The sequence below is a fragment of the Tamandua tetradactyla genome, chromosome 6 (assembly GCF_023851605.1).
Source record: "Tamandua tetradactyla isolate mTamTet1 chromosome 6, mTamTet1.pri, whole genome shotgun sequence".
Taxonomy (NCBI): Eukaryota; Metazoa; Chordata; class Mammalia; order Pilosa; family Myrmecophagidae; genus Tamandua; species Tamandua tetradactyla.
This window is the reverse complement of record NC_135332.1, coordinates 89,242,750-89,257,187: the sequence shown is the minus strand read 5'-3', so window position 1 is coordinate 89,257,187 and position 14,438 is coordinate 89,242,750. Positions and strand designations below refer to the sequence as shown.

Below are 14,438 nucleotides of genomic sequence, written 5' to 3'. Positions count from 1 at the left end.
GAGGGTCATCTTCACTGAGCCTTAAAGCCAAGCCCCTGGCTGGCTCCCCTCTGCTCATGAGCCTCACTTGCCACTGATCCTCCCCCTACCACTTGCCTGCCATACTGTTATTTCATGTGATGGATACTCTTCTCTGTCTTTTTTCTCTCCTGTCAAGCCCCTTTCTAATGTGCTCTCACTTGCAGACTCATATCAATGGCTTCTGCTGTAGATGATGCCATCCCAGGCAGAGAGAAAAGGTGTCCCATACTGCTTCAGGCTGTGCTCCCTGTGCGACTGCATCTCCTGGTCATATCATTATTATGGGTAGATTTGTGTCCTCCAAAGAGACATGAGCAAGTTCTAACCCCCACCCTCCAAAATGTGACTCCAATTGGAAACAGGATCTTTGAAGATGTGATTGATTAAGACGAGGCCAAACTGGATGTAGGGGGTGGGGTCCTAATCCAGTTATTGCTAGTATCCTCATAAGCAGATGAAATTTGGGCACAGACGGGAAGATAGAGAGATGGCCCTGTGACAGAGGCAGAGACTGGGTTATGCCACAAGCCAAGGAACATTGCAGAGCACCAGCTACCCACCAGAAGCCAGGGGAGTGGCCTAGAACTAAGTCTCCCTTTTAAAAGGAGACACCTTGTTTTCAGATTTCCACTCATGAGACAATATACTCCTATTGTTTTAAGATGCCCAGGATATGGTACTTTGTTACAGCACCCTGGGCACACTGAGACATCACACAGATGTGGTACACACATGCTGAGCTCATGGAGGGAGCTGGCCTCCATGCACACCACATGCCATGAACGATTGCTGAAGATGGATGAAGCAAGCAGTGACACACCAAGAGGGTCTTCATAGTCACTTCCCCACCAAGACCTGACACCAGTTTCTCTCCGTCATTGCTCCCCTCCATGAACATCATCCCAGTCACAGATAAGTAACTGTTGAGCAAGGTGGGGTAAACCAGCTGCGACAAGACCCTGAATGTGCAAGTGTCAGCTGAGACCAGGGGCTTCCAGCCCTCTGTGGGGAGAGAAAGAGCTGGGTGTGGCAGGACCCAGTGTGGAGTTGGGGACACCCGCATGGTGGGCAGGAGTGGCGGGTGGGCCTCTGGCAAGGCCACTCTGACACCTTTTCATCTAAACCTACTGCCTGAGGAATAGTCTCCCAACATGACTGTGTACATCTTGCCCAGTGACACTTCCAGCTCAAGCCAGCACATATCCAAGCTCATCTGCCAGGTCCCGGACTTCAGCCCCAAGAAGATCTCTCTGTCTTGGCTGCATAATGGCAAACTGGTAGAGACAGATTTCTCCATGGGTAAAGTCGAGTCCAAAGCCAAAGGATCTCAGCTGGTCACCTGCAAGGTCACCAGCACGCTGTCCATCGGTATGAATGACTGACTCAGCCAGAGCGTGTTCACCTGCCATGTAGAGCACAAAGGGCTCACCTTCCTAAGAAATGTGTCCTCCGTCTGTGGCACCGGTGAGTGGACAGTCCCTCCAGGCAGTGGCAGTTTTCCCTATTCTTATCATATAGGGAGATAAGGCCTGAAATTCTCCAGAGCAAGGCTGACACTCTTATATCAGGCCTGAGGAGCTCCAAGACCCTAGGGTTAAGCATGTGTGGACTTACATTCTTACATTCATGTCATGTTGCCATGGCCCCTTTCTCAGCACGCCCCACCATAAGTCCATGCTGAGACATAGATCCCTTTCCCACAGCTCCTTTGGAAACACTCATGCAATAAGAAAGGAGTGAACTTTGCAAAAAATAAAAATAAAACCAATTAAAAACTCATGAGAAAGCAGTTTAACAAGAGAAAATATACATATTTATTTTTAAGCAATAACCACACAAACAGCAGAAGTTCACAGCTTTGGGTTCCACACATAATGAATAGGCATTTGGTTTCATCTAGAAAGAAGCCTGTTTTTTTTTTTTTGAGCTCAAAGATGGAGGGGGACATGTGAAAAGATTTCAAGCCAATGGTTAATACAAGCCTGGGACAATCCTCAAAACCCAAGGAAGGTCCCTGTTGGCTCTTTCTCTTTGGGGTTGAATATCCTTCCGTTGATGGATTATTTTACCTGCAGATGACAAAGATGGATATGAATGACTTTTCTATAGTTGGGAACAATAGGGAGGAATACCTTGGGGACCCATTGCCTCTGAGTTCCCTTCTCCAGTCCTATCTCATTTTGCCTCCTTCATGCACATCAAGAGAGGGACAGTTTCTGTTCTTTGCATTTCATAGATGAAGAAATGGAACTCAGAATTCCAGGGCTGGGGACAAAATGTCTGTGACACTTAGCATCTTGGGTATGGGCATTCAAGGCCTCTAAAGGAATGTGACACCCAGAAGAACCACAAGGGTCTCTTATTCACTCTGAACCCTCCCACAATATGACTGTGGAGACCTGGCCAGATGGGTACTTCCCGGGACCCCACTCCACATGCCCACCTGGGGCTGACCTACCTTGAACAGGGTAACAGTTGTGCTGTAGAAGAGGCTCAGGAGGAAGAGGACAATGAAGGTGGAGGCCATGGTCCACGTGTTCTCAAACCCTTCCTCTTCAGCGTTCACCTCCACCTCTGTAAAGGGACACAACATAGAGGGAGGAATCAGACTTGTGACCAGGCATTTTGGTGGACTCTTCTCCAGGGTTGGAGGGAATGTGTTGGCTCAGGAGGGACTGTCCAGCCTGCTGGAGCCTCTGAAGTTTGCACACCCCACTGTGATAAGATCACACTTGGTTCTTGGTTGTGCTATACCTTTGAGGAGGGGGCAAGGTAGGGAAGAACAGCAGAAGCAAGAAGACAGGAAGGAGGCTATGCACAAAGAGGATGTGGGGGACGGGTTAGCGTGCTATAGGGGTGGATCTCTGAGCAGCAGCCATCTGCCATTTGCCATGGGAACTCCTGGGCTCTGTCTGAACAAGTGACCAGCAGCAGTGATATGGATCTACCCAAACATCTGATGAGGTGTGTGCTTGGGCACAGAGGCAAGAGCATTGATGAAGCTTGAATAGGTCACTGACATATAGCATCCTTTTCTAGGGCCATTGATGGTGACAAGGCAGTGAAAGAGGCAACACACAGATATATAGGCAGGCCAGGCCTGGGCTGGGACCAAAGGTTGGGACCTCCCAAGTGTGTCCTGGACCCTCCTTGAAGAGGTAGTGACATAGATGGGAGCACAGACTCCCTTGGTCATATGAGACTAAGAAACATGGAGAGGAGTCTCCTCTATATTATGGTTTAGGGTAAGGGTGTGCCCCTGGGTCATTGTAGGAGTGGCAGGGTGGAAAACTGGATCTGAAAGTTCTCCTTTCCTGGATATTTTCCCCTGGTATCTCTTCTGTCCGTCACTTCTCTCTATCTCTCTCTGTATCTTTTGCTCCATCTCCATTTTTATCTCCATTTCTATCTTTCCATCTCCACCACTATCTGCATCGCTTCATTTCCACCTCCTAGCTCCATCTTTCATCTCCATTTTTCTACCTCCTTTTCTCTATTTCCATCACCATATCCACCTATCTATGCCCAACTCCATCTCTACCTTTATTTATCTCTACCCAGCTCTGTCTCCATCTATATATCTCCAACTCTCTATCTCCATCTTTACCTCTATCTCTGTCTAGCTCTTTGTCTCTCCATCTCTTCATCTCCACCTCTCCATCTCCATCACCATCTCTATCTCTGTCCATCTCTGTCTCCAGTTCCACCTCCACCTCTCTCTCTTTCCACCTCTGTCCATACCTCCATCTCTATATCTCCCTTCCTCACTCTGTCCCTCCCTCTCAGTATGGAGGGCATACATGAGAGACCATGGTGGGATTATCCTGCCCCATCCAGACTGATGACCCTTGTGACAGAGGAGACAGGCAGACAGCCTGAGGCCCAGGGAGGTTGGCATTAGGATGGGCAGGTGGAGAACACTGAATGGGACTGAGTCTGCAGCATAAATAGGCCATCCAGGGTATCTGGAGCTCAGGCCTCCAATGGGCTAGGAACCTGGGCATATCTTGGAGGCAGTCCCAAAGGCAACCCCTAGGGATATACTCTCTTTTAGGTGTAGTTCCCAGGGACCTCACTTGGGATCCCATTCTTCTATCTGGGTCTACTTGGCTCAGGGATTCCCTGGGCAGCTGGATTCTGCCTTCTGAGTTTCTCTGCTCTCTAATCTGGGGGGTGGGGGTGCATAGGAGTTGTGTTTGGTTGAAACAGCTGGCTCAGATTTAACTCCCTGCCACTTCCCACTAAAATGAGGAGTTGCCAAGGATTGCTCTGGTACTGTTAGGACGTGGGTCATGACTCCTGGTCCGGTTAACAAATGGGTGCTGGTGGGTCATGGGTGCTGCTTTCACCAAGAGTCTGGACTGGGAGAGACCACAGATCCTCTGAGGACCTCCAACCAGCCAAGCCATGGGGAGCTCAGGCTCATGCCCAACATGCACTTCAGAGACTTCTGCCCAGGGCCAGGTGATAGCAGTCATGGTCAGTACCCAGGCCAGGCCACTAGCTGAATACACATTCAAGCTGAGACAGAGGGCAAGTGGAGCTTTTGGCAGAAAACCCAGTGGCAGCCACAGTACAGGGCCGAGATGGCTAAAGAAGAGAGGTGCCAGCAGGAAGCACATGTCTGGTGTCCATGCATCTGTGTATGCGTGTGCATGCTCGATGTGCTTGAGTGTCCAGGAATGTGTGTCCCCAAGAAGGTGTGTCTTGGTGTGTGCTCATATGTACATGTGCCAGTGTATGTGCATGTGTACCCATGTGTGTGTGTGTCCATAAATCCACGTGTATCTGCATGTGTGTTTTATCTGTATTTGTGTGCCCATGTACATCACTGTGTCTGTGCATATTTATGTGTATGTGGAAGTGGGAGTGTGCATGTGTACGTGTGTGAGTGTGTCTGTGTGTGTTCTCTAATGTGTTTGTGCCTGTGTCTGTCTGTCCACCTGTCCATGTGTGTATGTGCGTGCCCGTGTGTGTCTGTGTCTATATGCCCATGTGTCCATGTGTGTGTATCTGTGTGTGTGTTTGGGTGTGCAGCCTCTGACTATGTGGGCCTGCTCTAGCCAACTATCCAGAAGCAGCTGGAGGAGCAGTGAGTATTGGGCCTGCCACTGTGATGTCTTGTCAGGTACACATAGGGCTTCCTCAGGCCGGTGGCAGGTGGTGGTGGTGGGAAGGTGGGGTGGGGGAGTGGTTTGTGATGTGGAAGCAGATGGACACAGCACAGTCATGGCCCTGGGCAAGTGGAAAACCCTGCTTACTCAGGACGAGCATCATTTGAACTGATATTTTTATTTGTAGCTTTTATGAAATGCAACATCCCTCCCCATTGACATGGTTAGTTTGCAAACACAGAGACCCCGGCACAGTCAGCAGCACGTATTGTCGGATATCACTAGGGACACATTGTACAAGGAGGGTTTACCGGTGGACTTGTCTACGGTCCTCTCGGTCACAATGTGTGGCAAGGCCTCGTGCCCCACGACGCAGGTGTAGGTGTCCCCGTTGCTCCAGTCCTCCTTGGATATGGTCATGATGCTGTAGGCAAGGTAGAGGCCAGGGGCCTGGGGCTCAGGCATCGGATTGCTGGTCACATAATTGTCTGTGGGCACGGGCTCCCCCTTGTGTAGCCACTGCACAACCACGTCTGGAGGGGAGAAGCCCTTCACCAGGCAGGTGACAGAGGCTGATTCCTGCAGATTCAGCTGCTCTCGGGTGGGTGGTAACATGTAGACCCCTGGCATGTGCTTGGCGACCCCTGTGAGTGCAGAGAAGACAGTGAGTGGGCAAAATAGGACCATGAGTCTGGGTTCACATTAGGGAGGAGGGAGGGATGCCAGGGGTGTGGGGAAGAAAGAAAAGGCCAATGAGAGGATTCCTGGCCTGAGCCACAAGTCCCCATCTGCCTTTGGGAGTCTCACATTCACCCAGAGGCCTGTAGGGGAATTCCCAAGTGAAGGGCAAGAGCAATTGGAAGGGGAGTCACTCTCACCTTTGGGCTTGGAGATGGTGCGCATGAGTGGGGCGGGGAGGTCCGTGTGGGTCACAATGCATGTGAACTCATCCCCAATCTCCCAGTCCTCCACGCAGACGTTGGTCACACCCGTGGCACTGAAGGTGGCATTGGGGAAGCTCTCAGAGATGTTGGTGTGGGTGTTTAGAACTTGGCCGTTCTGGTGGGTCCAGGAGATTCTCAGGCTGTCGTAGGTGGCCAGGTCTGTGACCAAACAGGAGAGCTTGGCAGATTTGGCTAGAAAGATGCTGGTGAAGGTGGGTGGGATGAGGAAGATATTCATTGCTGAGGATGGACCTGAGTCAAGAGAAAGTTGGTTTCAGCGAGCAGTGGCATACGAAATTGAGGGAAGTTGTTGTGTTCTCCCAGAGAGCCGGGTCGACTGTGCCAAGCTCTCCTAATATCCAGGGGTATCTAACCAGTGACCCATGCTGCCTGGTAGGACTGCTCTCCTGGCCCAGCCATGAGTGACTGTCTTAGTGAGCCCTGAGAAGCCATGGTCCAGGGCAGAAGACCACATATGGGGAAGCATCTATCCATGTGCGGAGTGGGAACTCCTCACCTAGGTCCAGAAGGGCAGGTGCTGGATTTGGGGCCGATACCACTGTCTGGAGGGACTGCCCACTCACCAGTGCCACAGGTGGAGGACACATTTCTTTGGAAGGTTAGCCCTTTGTGCTCTATGCGGCAGGTGAACACGCTGTGGCGGAGCCAGTCGATCTCGCTGATGGTCAGCGTGCTGGTGACCTTGTAGGTGACCTGCTGAGATTCTTTGACTTCAGACTCGACCTCACCCGTGGAGAAACCTTTCTCTACCAGCTTGCCATCATGCAGCCAGGACAGAGATATCTTCTTGGGGCTGAAATCTGTGGCCTGGCAGATGAGCTTGGACAGGCGCTGGTTGGAGCCAGAGAAGGCATCCCGGGGTGGGATGTACACAGCCAGGTTGGGGGACTGTTCCTTAGGCAGGAAGTCTAGAGGGAAAAGGTGTCAGAGTGGCCTGGATGGAGTCCCACCTGCCGCCCCTCCTGCCCAATGTACGGGTGGCTCTCAGCCCCATACTGGGTTCTGCAACACCAAGCTCTTTTTCTGCCTAGAGGGCTAGAAGCCCCAGGTCTCACCTGACAGATCCAAGTTCAGAGTCTTGTCACCACTGCTGTGCCCCACCTTGCACACCAGGTACTCATCTATACCCGGGACAACGTTCAAGGAGGGGAGGAACAACTGAGAGGAAGCTATGTATGTGCCATCTCTCAGGATTGTCGGGAAGATCATGAAGTTCTGGTTGTTGATCGAGGTGCTGTTCTTATATTTCCAGGAGAAGGTGATGGAGCTGGGCAGGAAGTCCCGGGCAAAGCAGCCCATGACCATCAGGCTCTCTGTGGATCGCCTGCTCCCACATGAGACCAGGGGGAAGAGAGTTGGGGCAGATGGGCTCTCTGTGGACCCAAGAGGACAAAAGAGAGAAGGGAGAGGGGTGGTTAGGTGGGACTGTTGACCACTGGGCTGAACAAGCAGAAATGGGTGAGTGAGAGGCAGCTCAGTGAATCCAGGTAGGTAGAACTCAGCTAATTCTCTGCTCTTAGCTACCCCCATCCCCACCCCACTGTGGCTGGTCCCCAGGGCTAAGTCCACCAAGTATTGCCTGCAAGTGGTCCAGAATTGTGGCAGGAAGACATGGTGAAGGGAGCCCAGGTCCTGAAGGATGAGGAGGCCAGTCCCAGCCTTAGCTTGCTGTAGGAACCTTGCTCTGAATGTGTGGGAAGGCCCAGTGACAGAGGGTTTCCTGTCGAAGCAGGCAGATCCCTTCCACCAGCATTGATCTTGCCACCCAGAGAGGAGCACCCTGAGGCTCAGTCACACTAGAGCTCAGACCTGAAGTCTAGTGAGTGAGTAGCTCAGTACATGGTGTCAGGGGTCGGGGGTGCATGTGCATGATGGATATGGCCCAACTCAGCCCTCTCCACCTTAGCCCAACAAGATCATCCATGGTCCGCACAGTATACTGTCATCCAGGACAGTACAGCATGGCCATTTCAGCTCAAACTGGACCCACGTAACCAAGCCTAGTTCAGTCTAGCCCAAAGCAGCCCATCAGTTCATACTAGTTAGCTCAACCCAGCTAGCTCACCCCATCTGGATCCAGCTCAGCTCACCTTAGTTAACTCTGCTAAACCCACCAGCTCAGCCCAATTCAGTTAAGCCAAGCACAGGTGAACTCAGCCAGTTCAGCTCAGCCCAGCTCAGACCAGACAAGGCCAGGCCAGCTTAGCCCAGGTCGGCTCAGCTCAGCTAAGCTAAGCCCAGATCAGACTAGGCCAGGCCAGCTTAGCCCAGCTCATCCTAACTCTGCCAGTTCTTCCCAGCCAGCTCATGCTAGCTCAGTCCAGCTCAACCTAACTGAACTCAGCCCAGCCCAGCCCAACTGAGCTTAGCTCAGCCCAACTCTGCTCAGCTCACCAGTTCAGCTCAGCCTGGTTCAGGTCAGCCCAGATCAGCCCACTTCAGCCCAATTTAGCATACCCGGCTCAGTCCAGTTCAGTCCAGCTCAGCCCATCTCAGTCCAGCCTGGCTCAGCCCAGCTTAGTCCAGTTCAGCCCATCCAGCTCAACAAGGCTTGGTTCAGCTCAGCCGAGCTCACCCCGCTTTGACAGTTCAGCTCAACCTAGCTCTGCCAGTTAAGCTCAGTTCAGCCAGCCCAACTCAGGCCAGCTCAGTCCAGCATCACCAAGCCGTATGCAGCCTGTAAAGCCCCAAAAGTCAGGTGCTGGGATATTGGCCAGGAGAATCCAGCTCAGTAAGTCCTGCTTGCTTTAGCTAGAGGCATGGCATTCCAGGAGTCCTGCACAGCCAAGCTCATCCCAGGTATCAATTCCTTTCTGGCTCCTCTTCCTGACTCTCTCCAACCTCATAGATTTTCTTCTGTGCTGTTTCCACTTCATGCCCTGAATCTCAGTTCTCATATCCCAGCTCCACTGACTTTGGCTCCAAAGCAGTACCTGCTTTCAGTTTATGTAACTTTAAATTCATTAAAACATCTCATAAGAACTGAAGAATAGCAAATCCTTATCATAAAAATGAATGCACCTCTTTTGCTCTACAGTAAGGAGCTGACAGGAAGTAAGCTTGGATTCCGTGAGGAGGAAGAGACTTGGGAGATGCATCCCTTCAGACATTTTATATCCCCTTCAGGCATTTTGACTCCTTGGATCAAGACAAATTCCTCTGTCTTGAGCCTAAAATAAGCTCTTTGCTTGAACTAAATTCCCTCTAGATAAAAATCATCATTAAAAACTACCAGGAAATGAATCGTATCTGATTTGCCTATTTTGAACTAGGCTTTTTACTGTAAAGCTCTTTAGAAGGCATAGGAGTGCACAATAATGATCTAAAATCCAAAGCTACATTTATTATGTAAATAAAGACAATTTAAGTGGTGTTTTGTATATTTTAAAGCATCATAAACAATATAATCAATAAGGAACAGTTCAGCTCATGCCATTTTTTTTCCTTGCAACATCATTGAAGGAAAGTTAAATGTTTCTGAACCCGTCAAGGATCACCAAGGGACTCATCCAAATACGTCTCTTTCCACTCAAAGAGAAATAATATAAAGGCTTATTTCCCTCCACAATAGAAATAAAACATCAAATACAAACATTTATGAGCAGTAAATCAGACTGCGCTGGCTGCTTCTTTCCTACCATTTTACTGCCTAGTCACTGGCACATTCTATGGGATATTTTGGCATTGAATAATTCCTCCAAATCCAATAGCTAGGTTGGCCATTGGTGGCAAAAGCTACAACTGATTGTTCTGGACTCTGGGTGGCCCTGGGAGATGACACATCCAAGGGCAGCCTTGGCAGGAACCCTGCTTGCTGCCCTTCCTTACTTTTCTTCAATTAAGAAGCTCGGCCAAGATTAAAAAAAAAAGAAACCACTTCAGAAGTGGTCCTGGAGTTGCTTTGTTTCAGAAGTTCCTTTCTGACACTCTGTCTGACTTGTTTTCCTCTTAATCCACCAACTAACATGTTAACTGAAATAACCCAGCATCAATTTATGCATTTAACCTAAAATTTATCTATAATCAATACTTGAAGAGTGGTCTTGAAAAATATTGAAGGGAGGGTAAACTTTTCATAATATTCAAGCATTTCTTAATCACAAAGAACAAATAATATAAACAATTCTGAACACAATCATAGCAAGAATAAGGCTTCAGGACGGTGGAAAATGGTTTGACGTTAGTTTTCATAAGAGAGAATGACAAACAAATAAGGTAGCAGTGGCTGAGAGTGTTCAAATAAAGTTGAGAGGCTACTTTGGAGGTCACTCTTATGCAAGCTTCAGCTAGACATTCTTACTATCATAACTTGCCAAACCTCAATCAAAACTATTCCTGCCAATCTTTTAAGAATACCTAGGACATTATATAAGATTCTACAAAGGTTCCAAGCACCACGGGGTAACTTTCCAGAAACCTGCAACTTCCAGATGGGTCTCTGAACCAGATAAGTCCTGATATGCAGAGTGGCCAGCATTTCCAGAACATCAACTACTTCCATCTCCCTATCCCATATTATCGATAGCCCCTTCCAACATGAAAAAGTTAGAATGGCCATAGCCCAAATACCCTTAAAGAGTAGGAGAAAGATCAAAGGTGAATGGTGGAGTTATACAGAGAAGGTTGGATTTAACAAATGAATATGAGTGCTGAATCAGTACAATGATATTTCTTTTAGTCTCTAGTACCTTAGAGAACCTAGAAATAAAAACCTTAAGTTGTAACCCATACCAAACTTTGAAATCTATTCTACAAATAATTGTTGTAATGTGCTTTGAAAATTACTACCTTTCTGTATATGTTATTTTTCACAAAAAAAGAGAAGGGAGAGTATAATAGAGAAGATAGGATTTAAAAAATAAATATGACTGCTGAATCAATATATTGATATTTCTTTTGGTCTCCACTGTCTTGGAGCAGCTAGAAGTAAAAATGAATGATTGTGGAACTTTACCCCATAACAAACTTTAAAATCTGTTCTGTAACTACTTGTTAAAATATACTTGGAAATTTATTGCTTTTTTGTAAATATGTTATTTTTCACAATTAAAAAACATTTAAAAAATAAAAAAAGAGAATGACAAAACAATTAAAAAAGTTGTATAAATGCATTACAAACCATACCTAAGACTTAAATTTCTTAAACACCTGACTTTGTAAAATGAATACAAATATGAAGGTGATAAAAAATAAGGCCGAAAAATTAAAATCAAGTAGTTGAAAATGGAACTTTCCCTGTTTTTGTCAGGTTGCATGCCTTATTTTAGAAATGCAAATTACCCAGGTGTTGTTTTGTTCACTGGAACATGTTTGGATATGTGGGGCTGGGCAAAACCATCTGAAAACCACCTCTTCAGAACCATAAACTAATTTTACCAATTGTGTTTTCTCAGTTCCTGAAATAGACTCCTGACGTCACCCATTTCCGGCCACCTGCTGTAGGTACCAGTGTCCAGCCTATGGCCATCTTGACTCTAACTCAGCACCAATATCTCAGAAAATTGCTCCATTAATTTTTAAAATAACCTTCTTTTACTATTGTCAAAACTCATCCCTGAGTTGAGGGAATGACAGTATCCCATTTTACCATCTCTTTTCCAAACCTATAGTACTATCAATACACAAAGACAGCACTCACAGTTATTAATTGAATCTGAATTTTATGTCCTTTGGCATCTTAAAATTTAACATACTGACAACCTCTAAAATTTTTAAGTAACTTTTTCCCTGATCATCTTTCTCAAGCCACTTCAAAGAAGTAATCTCTGTTAATACTTTGAAATCACTTTCTTTTAGAAACTGTCCTCACAAACGAAGCTCCCTAAAACGTCCCTGTACAGATTGCTGGTGGACGTGGGAAACAGCCCTCGGAAGCTCTCCGAGACAAAGATTATATAACTCTCCTTTCTGAGACACTTACAGAAAGCAGTTTTCTTTGTAACTGACAATCTGGCACAGAACATAGCTCATAATTCTAAAGAAAGTAGTTCACTGTGCTCTCTACATGTGGCATTCTCATGGTTCTAGAAACACTATTAGAAAGGCACACCATTCAGCAAACACCATGTTCCCAGAAAAGAAGTGGGAGGACCCTGTCCCTTCTGGCTACCTTGCCCAAATTTGGCCCTCCAAACGCTCAGCCCAGTGCTTCCCTCTTTCAGTAGCTAAGGTGCGTCCTCAGATAAGCTGGACATCATGAAATTTAGAAAGGCATCTGAGAAACAATGGAGGTTCTTAAATCCCTATAGCAGCCCCAGCCCCATCTCCTTCCGACCACCCCCCCTAGGATCCTCAGGGATACATCCCTGGGATGTTCAGAAAAATGCCGTAAGAATAAGGAGAAAATGAGGCCCCGGAGGGTTTGACCTTACCTGAGGAGATGGTGACCATGAGCCGCAGACGTCCATAGCATAGTAATCACAATGCCGAACTCTCCATGCCCACCCCCCAAAAAACCCTGGGCGCTGGCCTGGGTATCACTGCCTGCTGCCCAGAAAATGGACCACACAGAGAACTTGCTGTGTCTCATGGCCTCCCATGGAAGCCGATGGTCCGTGTGCTGTTATCTGGGGTCTCCACACTCAGCCTCCTCTCTGTTTGGGATCAGAGAGCCCTGGACCCCTCGACTGGCCCCAGAGACCCCACATCCTCTTTGCCTGCCTGGACAGTCTGACTGAGCTGAACAGACTAGCCTGCTCTGAAGACAAGTCCTAACACGCACTCAGAAGTCAAACATAACCTGAGACCAGTAACTGGCCCCAGAAGCAGGTGGCTTGGAGGTAGATGGAAGCCTCAATTATGACTCAAAGTCATGACAGTCTCTGATACTGCACCCTGCTGAGGATGCAATGAAACGGGGAGCAGCCACCCTTAGTCTCTGATACTGTACCCTGCTGAGGATCCAATGAAACGGGGAGCAGCCACCCTTGTTTGGGGCTCCTGAACAGCCACAACTACAGCAGGCTGCCCTTTGAGAAGAGAGGTTGGATCTTGAGTTCCTAGTTATGGGACGAGAGGTAGGACCCTCTCCCTTTCCTGACCTCCGATGTGCCTTGGCCTCTTTCTGAGACCCACATACCATAAATTCCCCCAAGTAATTAAGATGCAGTGTTGAGTAGGATGGAGACGAGAACTCACCTGAGGAGACAGTGACCATAGTCCCCTGGACCAAGATGTCAAATACATTGTCACATTATGACAAAAAAAACTGGAGTCCCAGGCAAGAACTGTGCCTGATGGAGGCCGTCAGGGGCTGCAGGACCATCTCCCATCAAGCCCGGTAGGGCCAAGAAGCCACAGGTAGTTCAGAGGCCAATAACAGCTGAGACCCTAGAGAAACCTCCAGCCCACAGAGTCCAAGAGGAGAGGCGCTGACTCCTCGCTGGCCCCTTTCAGAGACCCCCAGACAGCAAGCACCAAGTCCTACTGGGGATGAGACCCAAACACCCTCATTTCTCCCCCCAGATAGAGCAAAAAGCCTCATAAACCAGAGGGAGGCTGAGAGGACTCACCTGAGGTGACAGTGACCTGGATTCCTGGGCCCCATAGATCAAAGTAATCACATTGCTGTGGGCCCCACTAGGGGTTGTACAAAATCCCTGACCTGGCCCTGCCGACCCAAGCCTGCCCAGTCAAGATATAAAACCTTATTCCTTAAAGTCCCTGCACCCCAAACACAAAGCCCACCTCTGCCCAGCCTGTGTCCCAGTAGTGGAGCACATCTAACCTTGCAGAGATGCCATTTACACAACAGAGAGCCAGACCATGCACAGAAAGCCTCAGAGAACCCTGAGAACCCCGGGAGGCCCCACCTGGACCAGAGTGTCTTCAGAAATTACCGTCCCTGCTCCAGGGCAGAGAAGGCTGTGGGCAGGGTGAGGAGGCAGAGAAAGAGCTTTCTCACCTGAGGAGACGGCGACAGGGTGGCCTTGCCCCAGAAGTCAAATCTGTTGTCACATTTTGACAAATACACTGGAACCTCAGGCAAGTACTATGCCAGACTAGAGCCATTGGGGGCCTCAGGACTTTTTCAAATTGAGCCTGGTAGGGCCAAGAGGCCACGGGGGACTCCAGATGCTAATGGCGGCCGAGAGCCCAGAGAAAGCCCTAGGCCTGGAGTCCAGGAGGAGAAGGTGTCCTGTGAAGCTCTGACCCTTCACCAGCCACAGCACCAGTTCTCCAGGGCCTGAGATTCAGACACCCTCATTTCTTCCCAAAAGTATAGCCAAAGCCCTGAGAAAGATGCTGGAGAGAGAGGCTGAGAGGACTCAGCTGAGGAGACAGTGACCAGATTCCTGGGCTCAGATATCAAAGTTATCATGCTGCCGTGGGCCCCACT

General features: G+C 48.7%; 1 gene segment (V, D, J or C); it reads right to left on the bottom strand.

Moving 5' to 3' along the window:
• Positions 1–1,811: 1,811 nt before the first annotated feature.
• Positions 1,812–13,857, bottom strand: LOC143688600 (immunoglobulin heavy constant mu-like). The segment is given in 7 exon segments: positions 1,812–2,090; positions 2,480–2,595; positions 5,447–5,779; positions 6,014–6,331; positions 6,664–7,008; positions 7,156–7,473; positions 13,827–13,857. Coding segments are annotated over 7 exon segments (1,455 nt in total).
• Between the last annotated feature and the right edge of the window lie 581 nt (positions 13,858–14,438).